Source organism: Mytilus trossulus, unplaced genomic scaffold (assembly GCF_036588685.1).
Source record: "Mytilus trossulus isolate FHL-02 unplaced genomic scaffold, PNRI_Mtr1.1.1.hap1 h1tg000024l__unscaffolded, whole genome shotgun sequence".
Taxonomy (NCBI): domain Eukaryota; kingdom Metazoa; phylum Mollusca; class Bivalvia; order Mytilida; family Mytilidae; genus Mytilus; species Mytilus trossulus.
Genome location: NW_026963290.1, coordinates 4221865 through 4238433, shown reverse-complemented (window position 1 = coordinate 4238433; position 16569 = coordinate 4221865). Strand labels below are relative to the sequence as shown.

Below are 16569 nucleotides of genomic sequence, written 5' to 3'. Positions count from 1 at the left end.
TGTAACCCCAAGATTACAAAATTTTCTATAGAAATCACAAATAAAAAATAATGGTGTTTTGAAATACCCAAGACATATGTTTATGACACAGAAATAGTTTTACTGCAATAAAATGTAGGTATAATTACCTACAACGGTCAAATTCAAGGGAATATTTTTTAGACCTACTTTCGTATGCAACCGGATGTGACATACCATGATTTGGTGGTATTACACCTAAAAGGATAAAAATGGAGTTTTATTTTATCCCGTAAAAACAGTCTGCGGGTCATTGAAAAATCTGCCATATAAACAAGACAAGACAACTTGAAGATAGGTGCAATTTTGTGAACCTTATATGTTAACTGCATTCAAATGAAATACGGAAATCTGACAATTTTGTAAACTACACTTGTATTCAACTCAGCTACTACGAATACTGTTATATTTAGGAAATAACTAGATTGTATTTTAAGCTCCGATAGCATTAATTGGAGATTTGATGTCGCAAATTAAGTTTACTGGCGACTCGTTATTTCCATTCTAATGAAACTGACAGAAAACAACGTTAAAACGTGTAATTCTGGCATATGCTGTCTGCGCTTGTGCGTACGTTCCATAGCATTAATTGTCAATTGATGTCACGTAAATACGTGACGTTATCCAATCAAAATGAACGTTACAAACGTTGTCGCATTAGAATGGTTCTTTCTGTCTCATTGTTTTATATTCAGCTTTCGAAATTATTACACTTCTTATGTAGCCCCGCACACCACAGACTACAGGTGGTTTTGAGCCCTCACAGAAAAATTTATCATCGACCTATTATAGGATTGAAAGGGTTTCTTTCAACATACATTTCAGTTTGACGGAGACTTTCTAAATGTATATAATTCTTATATGATTTACATATTAGGGAAAACTTTAATAAAGGACAAAATAATGAACTTGAAGTTAGCATAAATCAGTAACTGATAAAGTTTACTTATTGATTTCCTAAACCCATGAATGTTGAAACGACAATAAACAGAAAACATGCTTTAAAAATGTACATCTTTTAAAACTAAAGTATCTCCTCCTAGGATATATCCGTGAAATATTTTTGTTATGAATTTTTACTTGTCAGTGCAGAAATTATTTATAAATATATGTACTGTTATTACAATTCCGAATACATAATACATTTAAATCTTTTCAACTTCCATGCACGAAACCTATACCTTTGCTGAATGCATACACATGTAAATACCAAAACAGTGTTATTTAAACTTTTTGATGAATGATTTAGTTTAATAAATTATTGAAGTACTACATTTTTGAATACCTTTAATTATTTGTGAATACACCTGTATTTTAAACATGTTAAATGTCCACTGTACGTTCCTCGTCTTACCAGACTGCTTAATGGTAAAATTTAAATTGTCCCCCTTTGTTCGATCATATCCTAGTTAATGACATCATTATAACACGGTCGTTTGATTTATGATATTACTAGACTATGTGTAATTGTCAAAAGCATCTTAAGGACATGAGTTATTTGCTAATATTCATAAATGCTATCGTTGTAGCTTTGATGGCTATGTACGTGTATGAAAATGAAAGAAAAATGGAGAAAATGTCGACTAAGCAAGATCTAACAGGTAATGAGAAATATAACAAATTAGGACTATGTGTTACACTAATAGTTTTACTTCTTTAAAGGTTAGGAAAACATATATGAAACGATCGTAGTTTGTCAAGAAATGGAAAATATAAATATGATAAATATTTCCTTTAATGTTTAAGTCTGTTGACATCTCTGGCTTTCATATGTTTGAGTTTGAGAATTCATGTTAAAAGTATATCTTAACAAGCGAGTAGGATAGACAAATTTAAGCAAGTGTTATTTTCACCAATTCACTGGCTTTTTACCTGTTAATGATATGATATTTTGGTTCTCGAAATGCTGTCTATTTGTTTTATGCCCTACATTTTTTTTATATCTATAAAAACTTTTTGTGATCTTTTTAATCGTACAAATTGATGTTTTTATAATGTTACATGATATATCAATATAATAGAAAAGGAGATCGGTGAATTAAAGACAGAAGCTAAGAGGAAAGAGGACCAAATCAATGAGTTTTTATCAAAAGCAGAGACAGAAAAACTAACCCAAATTGAAAATCAACAGATCGAAGGAACAAAAAAACTAACTGAAATAGAAAATCAACAAATCGCTGGGACAAGAAAACTTACTGAAATAGAAAATCTACTGATCGCAGGTACAACAAAACTAACTGAAATAGAAAATCTACTGATCGCAGGAGCCAAAAAAAATACTGAAGTGGAAAATATACTTCTCCAGTCAAATGAAAAAGGTTCGGTTCTATATTTCAAGTAATAATAACTAATATACTTTACACATGTTTGACTTAATCAACACGCTAGTGTGACCAACACGTGTTCTACAGTCAAAAGTTTATTATGTGTGGAAAAATTGTAAAATTTTCACTTCAAACGTATGATATTATCATTATTACGTTAAAGGTTTTATAATAATCTGTATTGCAATATTACACTCATAAGGGTCAAGCAATACAATTAAACAATTTTATACAATACAATACAATACAATACAATACAATACAATACAATACAATACAATACAATACAATACAATACAATGCAATACAATGTAATACAATAAAATATATAAAATATAGTTATCGAAGCTACCAGGATTATATTCTAGTACGCCAGACGCGCGTTTCGTCTACATAAGACTCATCAGTGACGCTCATACCAAAAATAAAGCCAAACAAGTACAAAGTCGAAGTGCATTGAGGATCAAAATTCCCAAAAGTTGTGCCAAATACGGCTACGGTGATCTATACCTGGGATGAGAAAGTCCTTTGATTTTCGAAAAATTTAAAGGTTTGTAAACAGGAAATATATATAAAAAAATGACCACATTATTGATATTCATGTCAATACCGAAGTGTTGACTACTGGTGATGCCCTTCGGGACAATTCGTCCACCAGCAGTGGCATCGACCCAGTGGTGTAAATAGGTATCAAAGGTACCAGGATTATAATTTAGTACGCCAAACGCGCGTTTCGTCTACATAATACAGTGCCAACTATTTTGTTTTTATCAAAAATATGATAATAAATAGCGAAAACACGAATGGAAAACAAAGATAAGAAATCTAAAATAAAAGAAAAAGAAAAAGAACTCTGTACATAGCAGTTTAATTGAAGACAGTTTTGCTGTCAAAACAGGAAAAAAGGAAACAATATATACACATAAGAAAATCGTGGAAAGAACATTTTGTGACAATCCTGTTTAATTTATTGATGAATATTAAGAAAAACAATTTAACGAATGATGATTATGAAATTGAAGAAATCACTTCTAATAATGAGACAGTTCTAAGACACGATTCCAAAACAATGAGGTCGAGAGATCCAAATTCATTTACACATGAGAACATAAACATTGGTACATGTAGATAAGAAAATCATGCGATGGTCTCTCTTGAGTAAAGAAGTTAATTGTGAGGCAATTTTTAACTCTTCTTAGAAATAATCTGTACTTTTTGTTTTAAATTCTTACTCTTAGGGGTTTAAAAGTAAATAGAATTGGAACGATTTTTGATACATGGACGACGGACAGACGATGAGGCTGCTTTAAATAGATACGAAACGATGACTTTGTGAAAGAGGGGCGAACGATACTAAAGGGACAGCCAACCTCATAAATCGAAAATAAACTGACAAAGCCATGTCTAAAAAGAAAAAGACAAACACACAGATAATAGTACACAAGATACAACATAGAAAACTAAAGATAAATATATGTTTCAATTTCTTAGTCAACAACTTGTATCCACTTTTCAGTATTACATAAAGGTTTATTTATGGGTGTGTTCTCTATAACTTGTGTAAATTGCATTATCCTCTTGTACATAGCCTCCGCAATAGTACTTAATAGTGTCAATATTAACTTCGAATACAATACAGGTACCTCAAGTGAAAATGCTTATGATATTGATCCAGAAGAAAAAAAAATTATATAACGTTTTGTTGACAACTGTTACAATCAAATATGATAGGACAAATCTGTCATGCATCCAAAAATATTCCTGCACTATAATGTTACTGGTTTATTTATGTGTGAAAAGCAAAGGAGACAATAACATTGCCATGATGAATGTTTTCAAATCTTATCTATCACTTGCGTTCACAAGTTGTCTTGCAGACCAAATTATCAATGTTATCAGGTTGTCAATCTGACAGTAAGTATAATTTGGTAACAATCATTATTACAGCTAAACAGTTAGTGCGTTCTTTAACTTGTGTTAAAACTGTCTTATATGAAGAAAGAAACATTGTGCATGGCATGTTTTGCCATAATTTTGTCATATTGTTAAGATTTTGAAATGTTCAAACTAATATATTTATATACGATTATTTCTCTTATTTGGTGACTATCTGATGTATATAAAGATGATTCAGTGCGTAGTAGTATAGAGTTGTACGTGTATTGTTACAATTATAGCCTCTTACAAAAAAACTGATGCAAGGCTTGATAATCTTAATGTTGATTAACTACTAGAAAACAATTTAAGGTGATACAAGTTATCTGAAAAAATATAAAAATGAATGAACCTAAATGCAAATATTTTTTTTTAAATTTCCAACAACTATACAACACCTGCGTTCCTTGCGTTTATGGATACATATCATTATATGCTATAACTTATATTTTATAATAACTTTGTTTTACTATTTATAAATTTGTGTCCTGGAACATGATACATTATATTATTTTTATATATTTTATAGCACAGTTTTATCCAGTGTAGGGTATTTTTTCGCCTTATTAAAAAAACAATTTTCATTAGATATTAAAAAAACTGCGTTTGTTTTTCACGTTTGGTCTATGCAAATCTTAACAAAATGTTGGTTAGCTACCATGTTGCAACCTCAAAATGAATATAAAACATATTTATTTCAGGTCACAATATCAGCCCCGCGTTCCATGCGTCTATGGTGAGGCATCCTTATACCTTCTCAGATCCAAATGAGATTCTAAGATTTGAGCATGTGTGGACAAATATTGGTGACGGTTATCATTCGGATACGGGTGTGTTTGTTGTACCAAGAGATGGACTCTACCAGATAATGGGTACACTTTGGTCTACTGATGGGAAACAATGTGCCGCGAATCTCTATAAGAATGATTCAAGGCTGAATTATGGTTATGCTGGTGCAGAACACGCTCGGAGTAATACTGTGCATGCGCTTGTTATATTGAAGAAAGACGACAAAATTTATTTTAAAAACAGAGAGAGTACGAGCTTTCAATGTCATGGAAATTACCACTCTGAATTTTCTGGATGGTTTGTTCATAAATAATTTGATTCAGTGATTAAACATTTCTCATTTTCCTACAAAGAAATGATTGTACACGCATTTCTCTTTCATTAAGAATGTCTCTATCAATTTGATTTTAGCTATAATAAAGATACAGTCTTATTCTCAATTTTATTATCAATAGGATTGATTGGATTCGTTCTTTATCACAATTATTGATGTTACTTGATAAATCGTAAGATAAAAATGCTTTCAAATAAATAAGAATACGGATTATCCAGACGGATTCTAAAAGTGGGATATATAAATCTAGGATGCAAATAAATAATAAAAAAACCGAACAAAAACGAACAAAACTGATTATACTATGTTGTGTTGAATATTACTATTTCTCTAATTCATATTATATTCATCCTTTTCCTGACCTGTGGTTCGTTTGATATCAGTTATTCATTGGTCAAAATTATGATTATGACGTTAACTTTTCTTGCTTTACTCTGAAATTTCTATTGTGATGGCAAGTAATACGGTGACCATGCCCAATGATGTCATAAAGAAAGGACACATCCTTTTGCAGGTCGTTCGTAAAGAAGGACAACGATTGTCGGCATATCATTTTACAATCATTAGGGAAACACATCCAACCACCAAATATTGTGCAATACGATATCTATCCACTCTCGTCCGTTCAATTGTAAATAGTAAACCGTTTCGAGTGGATAAATATCGTATTACACACGATGCAGTGTTAAAATCTATATGCATATACCCGATAAAGTTTGAGTATATTTCAGATCATTCAGTTTGTGTTTTAAAAAATAAAAACGATAAAAAAAAAGGATAGATCGATTAACTCCGTAAAATTGAACAAGATTAAGATTTTGTTGTCAGTTTGATAAGAGTTGTTATTACTTATAACAAAAATAGCCCGTAAAAGTAAACAGAATTTACATATAAATACATTAAAAATAAACTGCTTAAAGTGGACAGTCATAGTTTACCAACTTATGAGTCACCAGGAAACTGTATCAAAGAAAGTGAATTATTTCCCTGACAAAGCATTAAATTTGCAGCTCTACACGACTTTTCATAAATAAATACAAATAGAAAGACATGTTGTATGATTGCCATTGATACAACTATCCATCAGAGACTTATTGAAAGGATTGAAGCATTTTTAAGTTAACATGCATACGACCTAGTATGTTTCCGCAAATCATCTTATCCCACCTTATTACAATTCATCGGAACTTACTCACAATATTAACAAGTCGGTTGTTACAATTGTATGGACGTTACTGAAGAATTTTGAGGTGTATTTATTACTTTTTTATGCAATCAATTAGTGCTCTCAATTTTCATATGACAGTTATTTTATATTTAATTCGACGTAACAGAAATGTACACATATGGAAAATCTTTTCTTGTCGGTTGTACCAAACTCCAATCTCATTACTAAAGAGTGCATTCCCTAAGCAATAGTTTAAGCATAAATGTACTAGATCTCGATCACAGTATAGCTGTGCATTGATTCAAAATTTAACACCTATAGTGGGTAACATCAACACACTAATAATTAAATCTAGCACAAAATAATAAGGATTACTTCAAGAATAATTCCATAAGTTTATAGTAAAGGGTAAAGTAACAACAATACCAAACTCCAAGGAAAGTCCCTTATCAAATACAAAACTGTAAAACTCAAACTCATCAAACAGATGGAAAATACAATAACAATGCAACCAAGAAGACAACCACGGTGCACATCAATCTACTATAGATTAAATGAAAAACGACCCTTTTCGACCTTGTCTCTTGTTTCGTAACGATTTTATAGACATATGAATAGTACAGATTCGTTGCAATTTCAAAATAATTAGACATATACACTAATAAGAGTAAGAAATTAACAACTATAGGTCACCGTACGGCCTTTAACAATGAACAAAGTTCATACTGCATATCGCATAGTCAGCTATATGCAACATGCCCACTTATTAAGGAATAAAAAAAAAAGGTTTGAAGGTCAAAGAAATCTTTAGTCATGAAGGTGAAAATGGGTGTCATATTCAGGGGTCAAATGTCATTTTTTTCGAATTTGCTCTCACTCCTCAAATTGCAGTTGAGGTTTGACCAGTCATTGTATTGTGTGATTTTATTTGATGCATATTGATCAGCTTATGGTATGATGTCATATGCATTGTAGTGTTGTTATTTTATTTCTATGTCTTCCAAACTATAAAGATTTTTACATTTTTGTGCGTTTTTACATTTCTGAAATCAAGGGTATTTACGTCTTAGTCCTAAGAGGGTTCGCGCGTTTTTAGTATACAGCCAAATTTTGCTCACGTGAATTTCACGTGAATCTCATTTCACGTGAATTTCACGTGAATTTTACATTAATTTCACGTGAATTTCACATGAATTTCACGTGAAGTGATTTCGCGTGAAATTCACGTTAACTTTTCACGTGAATTTCATGTGAAGAGATTTCACGTGAAATTCACATTAAATTTTCACGTGAATTTCACGTGAAAAAATATACAAATGGTTTCTAAGTTATAAAAAATTAAACGAAAAATCAAAAATTTTGTCAACATCTCACACGTTGTATTTATGTATCATATATTCGCTTGGAATCTCAATTTAATTTAAAAATTTATATTTTCACGTGAAATTCACGTGAATATTTCACGTTAAATTCATGTTAAAAAAATCATGTTAAATTCACGTGAACAATTTCATCAGAAATAAACATGAATCAAAACCCCTGTGAAATTTATGTTTCATTTTATCTGAATTAAACCATGAGTTCATGAGAGAAATTTGAATTTATTGAGTTAATTTTTTGCAATATATATATGAAAACAAATTCACATGAAATTTACACATACTATTGTTCATTTCAATTTTGCAGAAGTGAATCATTTCAAAGCTGTTAATTATTCTTTGTGTCTAAAGATGTACATAAAAGAAGGACATAGAACCAATGTTAATGGTTAATATTTATCATTTTTAAGCATGAATTATCTCCCTTGATAGTGGATTAAATGCAACTACAAAAATATGTTGGTCTTTAAATATATATTTTTATCACTGTTTATATTAATTATCTCTAGTAGAATCACATAAATGGAATTTTGTATACATGTGTAACTCTCATTTGAATTTCAAATTCATAGATGCATATATTATAGTGATGGACTAATTGATTTAGTAGTAATGTTTCTATAATTATTAATTTGTAAATTTAATTACTTTCACACATCTAATATCTTCTTTACTTTTAAACTTTTAAAAAATGAAAATAACTCCACCTTATGAAATAGATACTAGCTGTTACTGTAAATAAATCATTTACTTCCAAAAAATTAATTATCTCCCTTTTTTTTTTACTGTGCATGAAACTTTTCCTCAAACCAGAGACATATAAATACAGAGACATGTATACTAAAAGATAAACGACATAAATCAAATGTTAATTCAGATACAGAGTACCCTTATTTGGACCATAGCTATTGTGCCCTCCCTGATTCTGACGACTATTCAGATGGTGAAAAAGCTACAGTTTCAAGTGCATATTATGAACATTCGATAATGACTGAAGTTTTGAACACTATTGACACAGAGAACAATGGTCAGACATTATGCAGCAATGAGATTGACATGTGTTATAATTTTAGGGGAATAATTTTAAGCGATGTGTATAGACATAGTGATTGCCATCCTCAAATGACAACAGTGCAAGGACAATGTGAAATAGAAACATCACCAGGTACATATGATATACTTAATGAAGCACTGAAATGTAGTTTACCTGCACCGTATATATTGAACTCTACAAGCAGTGATATTCAGATCCTATCATTTTACAACAACTCTGGAAAAACTGTCATTAAATCTGCTATTAACATTTGTAGAAACTTTCAGGTCAATATAAGAATACATCAGATTACAGTGTCAGCCGACCACGAGATATGAGAAGGAATGCCATCAAGTTTCACCTCTGCTAAAGATGTAGTATTGCTTCTGAATAGACTTTCAACATACAATGTTTGTATAGGAAATCCAGATGATGAATTTCAAGATGTGACCGTAGTCGGTGCAGGTATCAGTCATCAAAGTTCACCTGGCGTTGTTGCATACAAAGAGGGTGACTTTTGTGCATCTATTGGAGCATTCACCTACCATTCCACAATACGATCATCGTCTTGTTGTTTGCTTGTGCAACATAACCGTTGTAAGGCATGCTCACAGTATAGGAAGTCTTTGAAGTTAAGAAAGCAACGTCTCGACCAACAGACAGAAAACAGAAAAAACCAAGGTACAAATCTTTTGCATTCAACTTATAAACACAAAGACATGTCAAGGGGAATGTTAACCAATAAACTGCAACAACAAAAGAAACATATTCAGACACTAGACAGTGAAATTTCCAAGATGAAACTAACAGTTGAAAGGGACATTCTTCAGAAAGGTGTCGCACTTAATGAAATTCAAAACAACGAAGTTCAAGATTTGATGGCTACTTGTCAGGAAGAGATATACAAGGCATATCCGGATGAGAATTCTTTTCAAAGACTTTTCTGGGAGCAACAGATGAAGTTTAACGGGTCTGGTAATGGAATGCAATGGCATCCAATGATTATTCGCTGGTGTCTTTTTATCCGACAAAAGTCTAGTAAGGCATATGATGCAGTGAGAGAGGCAGGCTTTATAAATTTGCCAAGCACCAGAACATTATTTGATTACTCCCATTATATTAAAAGTGCTACTGGTTTCCAGACAGATGTTGTAAAGATGCTGAAGGAGGAGGCGGCCAAGATGGGACTGTTTGATGAACAGTGGAAGTCGTATGTTGGTTTGTTGTTTGATGAAGTCAAAGTTAAAGAAGACCTTGTGTATGACAAGAATACAGGAGAACTTGTTGACTATGTAGACCTTGATTCTGTGGGCAACCAAATTCTTGAAATTGAAAAGATAACAAACAATACATTATCGAAACTTGCTAAGTTTATGTTGGTATTAATGGTTAGAGGTGTGACAAGTTTTATTAAGTTTCCCTTTGCTGCTTTTGCAACAACCAGCATCACAGCAGACTTCCTATATCCAATTATTATAAAGCAGTACAGATATTGGAAAGTTATGTTAAATTAAAAGTACTTTTCCTCACGTGTAACGGTGCTTCACCAAACAGACGATTTTTTAATTTACACAGATTAAATAATGAACTTGTGTACTACACTGTTAATCCACACGATACCAGTAGAAATTTATACTTTGTGTCTGATGTTCCCCATCTACTGAAAACCACCAGGAATTGCTTCAGTAATTCGCAGTCACACAAAAATACAAGACGTTTGTGGACATTTCCTGGTTACATTTGGTTAGACTGTTCGAGGAACATTGTGAACTGGAGTTGTACAATCCATGTCCAAAATTGACTCGAGGCCATATTGACATGACAGCTTTTAGCTACATGAAGGTTAATCTAGCAGCTCAAATTTTAAGCGACACAGTTGCAAATGCTCTTGAGGAACTGTATGATGAGCAAGTGTCAGAGACAGTTAATTTCATCCGTAACATGAACAAATTTTTTGATTGTATGAACGTCCGTAGTCTTTTTGAGGGTCGCAATAAAAGGAATCCAAATCTAGATCCTTACCGAAACCTACAAGATGTGCGCTTTAACTGGGTAAAGACAGATTTCATAAACTATTTGAGCACATGGAAAGATTCTGTGGTAAATCGTCAAGGTAATTTTACCAAATCACAGCAAGCTGGGATGCAGCTAAGTTACCAGACATTGCAAGGCTTGCAAATAAGTGTAAAGTCAATCACAGAATGTACAGAGTTTCTCCTGAATGAAAGTGCTCCATTTGTACTTACACATAATTTTAATCAGGACCCTTTAGAGCAACATTTTGGACATTTACGACACAAAACTGGAGCCAACAACAACCCAACAGTGTATGAAGTCAGAAATATAATGACACAAATAAGAACAATACAAGCTTTAGCACCAAAGCGTGGAAATACTCAAAGAGGCAACATGAACAGAGTTATTGACAATACTAAATTGCCACGTCGCCGTGCAATTATGTTTTAACTGTCTAATGCGGGGTTCACACATTGCCGATTATTGCGTCCCGTAACATTCGGGACAACTCAGCCGATTTTGTCTAGTCGGATAACAATCGTGGTTATGTCGTGACATATTCTGCTGTATCGGATCAAATTCCGAACAATGTCTTGTGTATTCTGGACGGTGTCTTGTGGAACGGGAATGATCTGGAGTAATTTTTCATATTTGTTTTTCTGCCGATTGAGTCCAGATTGCATCCAGATCTTGTCGATTGCGAACCGTTTTTGCCGAAACCGTTCCGAAAAGGTCCCGTTATTAATACGAAATTAATCAATGATACACACGTCAGAGTCCCGACAATTACAGAATACAATACGACTGAGACCACACAAAGCCGTTTGCAATGCGATAGAGCGGACAGTGATAGGATTACGTTCCGACAGTACCTGATCATTCCGAATATGCCGACAGTTTTCTAACGGATATCTATCGTCAGCGTCGGTTCACTGTCTGGTCACTGTCTGGTCTCTGTCGGATTACGTTTGATAGAGTCGGGACGAAGTCGTGACAAACTCGGTCGAATTTTACCTGGCGAAAAATACAAATCGGGTTAGAAGCGGATTCAGAACGGGATTATCGGGACTAATTCGCTTAGAAACGGTTGAATATCCTCGCTTCCTGAACACTATCTGATTGTTGTCGTGATCAAATTACTTTTTTTACAAATTTTGATTTAAGTTTGAATTTCCATTCACGATTCACAGGATCTTGTTCAGACTTTTGATAAATTTTAATCGGGAATGGTCCTGTCGAGGACGGTAGTAAAAATCGTGAATGTATGACCCCAGCTTTACGGTAAAATTGATTATGTGTAATATGTTTTAATATTGTTTGAAAATTGGACAAATATTTTTCTCAATGTAATACAATAGTCTGTCAACTTTCAATACTGTAACATGAATGAGGGACTTATATTGAATCCAAATACCCCCCCCTTTTTTTTATGCCTGGCACCATGATTTTTTTTTATTGTTTATGGCACTTTCACATGCTTTTTAGATCTGGTAGGAAAGATTTGTTTAAGTCCCTGACAACATGTTCGATGCATGTATGAGATAAGCATGTATTTCAGGAAAAAAATCATTAAAATTGGAACAGGGTGGGTAAAATTTCATTTCTGTCATGAAGAGAAAAATTGAAGATGACCTTTTTAAACAAACGTTTTGCTCAAGAAAATGTGTACATACATTACATGTAAACAAATGTATATAATTCACTATATTGTATTTATAATCAAATGATGTACGTAATATTTTCAAACATCTTAGCAGAGCAATACTGTCAGAATTAAACATTTGTATTAATATATATTACTCCACCTACATGTATTCTGCTAAAAGTTGTTATTTCACATGTCTCAATTTAACCTATTAATATATAATGCAATCTTGAAATACGGTTCAAAACATGGTCCGAGAGAAATAGAAGTTAGAAGATATTTTTTGTAGTTTCATCAATTATGTAAAAGGGTTTGGATAATTTAATTCTGTTGTATTTCGCTTGTAACAATGTCTAAATGGTGCTGCTCATGATGTATTGTTTTCATATACATGTATATATATTTTCTATGTATGTTTATATAAATGTTTATACGTCTTATCAAAAAGTAAATTGATCTATTTATTTACATTTGTGTTTGTTTGTGTTTTACCTATTTTTAGCTTTTCAAAATACTTCCCTGTAGACTTAATAGGTTTTGCTCATGGTGAGGGAAGCATGGTGGTTTGCTATTGTAAAATAAGACACATAAGAGAGGGTATGAATGACAATGAGAAAATTCTGAATAACAAAATATGGTTTATGTATTAGCAATTATAGGATAACAGTATGACCTTCAACATAGAGCATAAACTTACACTTGCAACAAGCTTTAATTCAGGGCTATGGCTTTGTATAGTACATTGTCACTTCAATTTAAGAATTTAATTGTCCTTTTGGTATCATACTGTATGGTTGAACACTTCATATGTATGGATAAATCTTAATGTTTGAATAATTTTATTTGCTGGGTTTCTGTCTCAGTGGTGAACGCCATACATCTTCATATACATGGACATTTCAGTTTTCTTTGTATTCAAGTGGTTTGTTTTTGGTTTCAACTCTTGTTCTCTTATTCAAGTATAGTTTTTGTGTAATGAATGAAACCCGATCATCTTGACAGAAAAGAATTACACTTTCATCTGAATTTACAGTAATCATACATGTATACTGATTTATTTAGAATTCTTCATATTTTCACAAGAAAATTGCCACGATACATAAACAATAAAGATCAAATTTAAAACATAGAGATGTTTTAATGAGACAAGAAACAATACTTTTTCAATCACCAACCACTTTAACATTCTTTGAAAATGCAGAATAGCTCCTGCTTTACAACTTATAGCTAGTATACATATGATTGTCAATAATTAAGGCCAATATTGAACATAAATTAAATTGTTGATCAATTGATATGACTATATAAAAATTTATTTAATTAGTAACTTTAGGTTTTAGTACTTGTCGTAAACTACTTGAAGGCTTGGAAGGCTTTTTGGCATTCTGTTTGTTGCTTTTAACAAGTTTTCTGCGATGAAGTTTACTCACTGCATTTCCGCGAACAGTTAAAAACACATTTACAATGTCCTCCATTAAACATAAAGTATTTTCACTGGCTGGAAAAAGCTGAGAGGTATAGTGCTTCACCATGAATGCGTCAATAATCTTTTCTTTTAGTGAGTCTTTGCAGAGGGACGATGCACTTAAATTATCCAAATTTACACTCTGTCTTACAATAATCTCCATGTGACGAACCAGAAGATAAAAATTATCAGTTGGAAACTTGAGACCACCACGATCTTTCTTAACTGTCCATGATTTAAATTTACTTAGAAATGTCTTGGTATCTGATGATTCTTGCAAACTGTGAACACACAATAACTTTTCTTCTTTAAGATTTGATACTTTTAGTTTATTGTATCTCTTATGGAGTGCACGAATGATGAACCTAGCAATATAAAACAATATTTTCTGGTCATTATCTGTTAGAGAGTTGGCAAAGGCTTCCGTTTGCTTCATTTTTTTGAGAAGTGTTCCTTTAGGACTTGATTCATCAATTCGAGCAGAAATGTCTGAACAAAATTTGTTATGACTGAGGAGTCCATAAAACCAAGTGATTGAAAGAGGGTGATACCTCCAGTCTATAAAGTGTCTCTTAAACGTATGCAGTGAACACTTGAAAAAATGGTTTCCCTGTCAGCTTCAATAGTGATGCTTGCATTGTCTTTGAATATGGCACAGAATGCATTGAAACATAATTTCCAACTTTTGGCTTATGCTTTGATACCTGAAGAAGGGGCAAAAAATCTGTTGATCCAAATAAAGCTATCATAGGGTCATCTTCAAGGAATGTATCTCCCTCGTGCAAAGCTCTGATTCCTTTCACGAATTTGGCTATACTTTTTGGACCTTTTGGATTATAGCTCTTCACCTTTTATATAAGCTTTGGATTTCAAATATTTTGGCCACGAGCATCACTGAAGAGACATGTATTGTCGAAATGCGCATCTGGTGCAACAAAATTGGTACCGTTGATTTTATTCAAGGGCTTTAAATGTTGACTGGTATGCATTAGGGAAAATCTCATCTATGGATATTGTGGGAGTTGAGGAGTGTGTATTTTCTTTCTCCTGTACATGTACAAGTACATCTGGTTTATTGGCCTTGTGGTCTGTTGCTGAAAAGTTTAAAGTTGGGTTATATTTATTGATTTGGATGATTTCCAGTGGCAAATATTACATATTGACAGCAGGGGTCAGAAATATGGATTGCATGAGGAATGTGATACATTTGTACTTACCAGTCTGTTTTTTATAGTACACAATTTGCCAATGATTGAAGGATGCACATATAAAATATATTCATTAAAATTTCATTTGACCATTGGAGTAAAATGTATAAAACGCATATTTTTAATATTTGCTGTCAAGTGACTGATTTATTAACTAGATCAATGGCAAATCGAGATTGTAAAGCCTCTGTTTATTACAAATGATCATAGTAAACTGGTGTACATAGTTACACATTTACCAGATTCAAAATCTCATTTAAAAATTTCTTCTTTTTTTTCTATATTTGAAAACGTAAGTACTTACATTGACTAAAATACAAATAATTATATATATTTTCCCTGTGTTTAAAAATAATAATTTTCTTTCAATGTTTACATAATACTTTGAACTTCAGTTATTTTGGGGATCATTGGTTTATTTCTTTTTGAAAAGATCAAATTCATAAAAAAAAACTTGTTTGTTTCATAAATTTATAAAAAAAATACTTTTCCCTTTAATTGTGTTTTAAAAATAAATTTCTATTATCAGATTTAAAAACATTTATATGTTTTTTTCCCTTCTGTTTAACATTATTTAAAAACTTCTTAAAAAATTATTCATTTTTGGAGCATAATTTCTTTTTTAAACAAATGCGTCCTTGTTAAAAAGATGAAGAAAAGAAAAACATTTTCGCTTAAATTACCTTTCAGTTGATTTCCATGTTGTCTTGAAGTGTGTCCACGGAACCCAGAGATAGATTTCATAATCTTGTCACAGTCAGGACATTTGTAACCATCAGTAGCAGTAACATCTGCACTTAAACTCTTGTCAATTCCCTTGGCCTTTTTTGGGGGGTGCACAACCGTCTCTAAAACAAAGTCGTCGTCACTATCTACAATTTGGTCAGTATCTGTGTATTCCCCTAACAATATATCTAAATCTAAATCGTCGTCCCATGATAAAAAATCTGTCTTGGACATCGTGAATAAGACAACAACCACAAAGCATCAATTTTAATATAGATATAAATATTGAGATGAAAGTTAAATTTAAAAGGGGAAATTTCGCTTGCTGACATCTTCGACATTACACAGTAATTTCCTGTAAAGGTAATAATTTTCAATATACAAACCTAATCATGGGACCCCCTAATTAACAGACCGATTAGTGCTACATGTAACTGTCATTATCATTCACCTGCGAATTTGTTTCAAAACAAGATTTTAATTCGGAAAGTCTTTGTCCTGGTCCTTTATGCAAAGAAAAACAACAGGT

The 16569-nt window shown here is 32.2% G+C and overlaps 2 protein-coding genes and 1 pseudogene across 2 annotated transcripts; 2 read left to right on the top strand and 1 right to left on the bottom strand.

Moving 5' to 3' along the window:
• The first annotated feature begins 1444 nt into the window (after window positions 1–1444).
• LOC134699088 (uncharacterized) lies at window positions 1445–5424 on the top strand. The gene is made up of 3 exons (XM_063560773.1): window positions 1445–1619; window positions 2040–2336; window positions 4979–5424. The coding sequence occupies exons 1-3, from the start codon at window positions 1478–1480 to the stop codon at window positions 5377–5379; spliced, it is 840 nt and encodes a 279-aa protein (XP_063416843.1). The 5' UTR covers window positions 1445–1477; the 3' UTR covers window positions 5380–5424.
• A 3510-nt stretch (window positions 5425–8934) lies between these two features.
• On the top strand, window positions 8935–10494 carry LOC134699049 (uncharacterized; annotated as a pseudogene).
• A 4566-nt stretch (window positions 10495–15060) lies between these two features.
• LOC134699048 (uncharacterized) lies at window positions 15061–16339 on the bottom strand. The gene is made up of 2 exons (XM_063560734.1): window positions 15998–16339; window positions 15061–15200 (listed from the first exon to the last, which is right to left on the bottom strand). Exons 1-2 carry the CDS (start codon window positions 16272–16274, stop codon window positions 15061–15063), a joined length of 417 nt encoding a protein of 138 aa, XP_063416804.1. The 5' UTR covers window positions 16275–16339.
• Between the last annotated feature and the right edge of the window lie 230 nt (window positions 16340–16569).

Bases quoted from the DNA above. Each gene is read 5' to 3' on its own strand.
- LOC134699088 (XM_063560773.1), top strand. From the start codon at position 1,478: ATGTGTAATTGTCAAAAGCATCTTAAGGACATGAGTTATTTGCTAATA. The intron at 1,620-2,039 runs GTAATGAGAAAT...TCAATATAATAG, and splicing joins GACTAAGCAAGATCTAACAG to AAAAGGAGATCGGTGAATTA. The intron at 2,337-4,978 runs GTTCGGTTCTAT...TATTTATTTCAG, and splicing joins TCTCCAGTCAAATGAAAAAG to GTCACAATATCAGCCCCGCG.
- LOC134699048 (XM_063560734.1), bottom strand. From the start codon at position 16,274: ATGTCCAAGACAGATTTTTTATCATGGGACGACGATTTAGATTTAGAT. The intron at 15,201-15,997 runs GTAATTTAAGCG...TAAACTTTTCAG, and splicing joins ACATGGAAATCAACTGAAAG to CAACAGACCACAAGGCCAAT.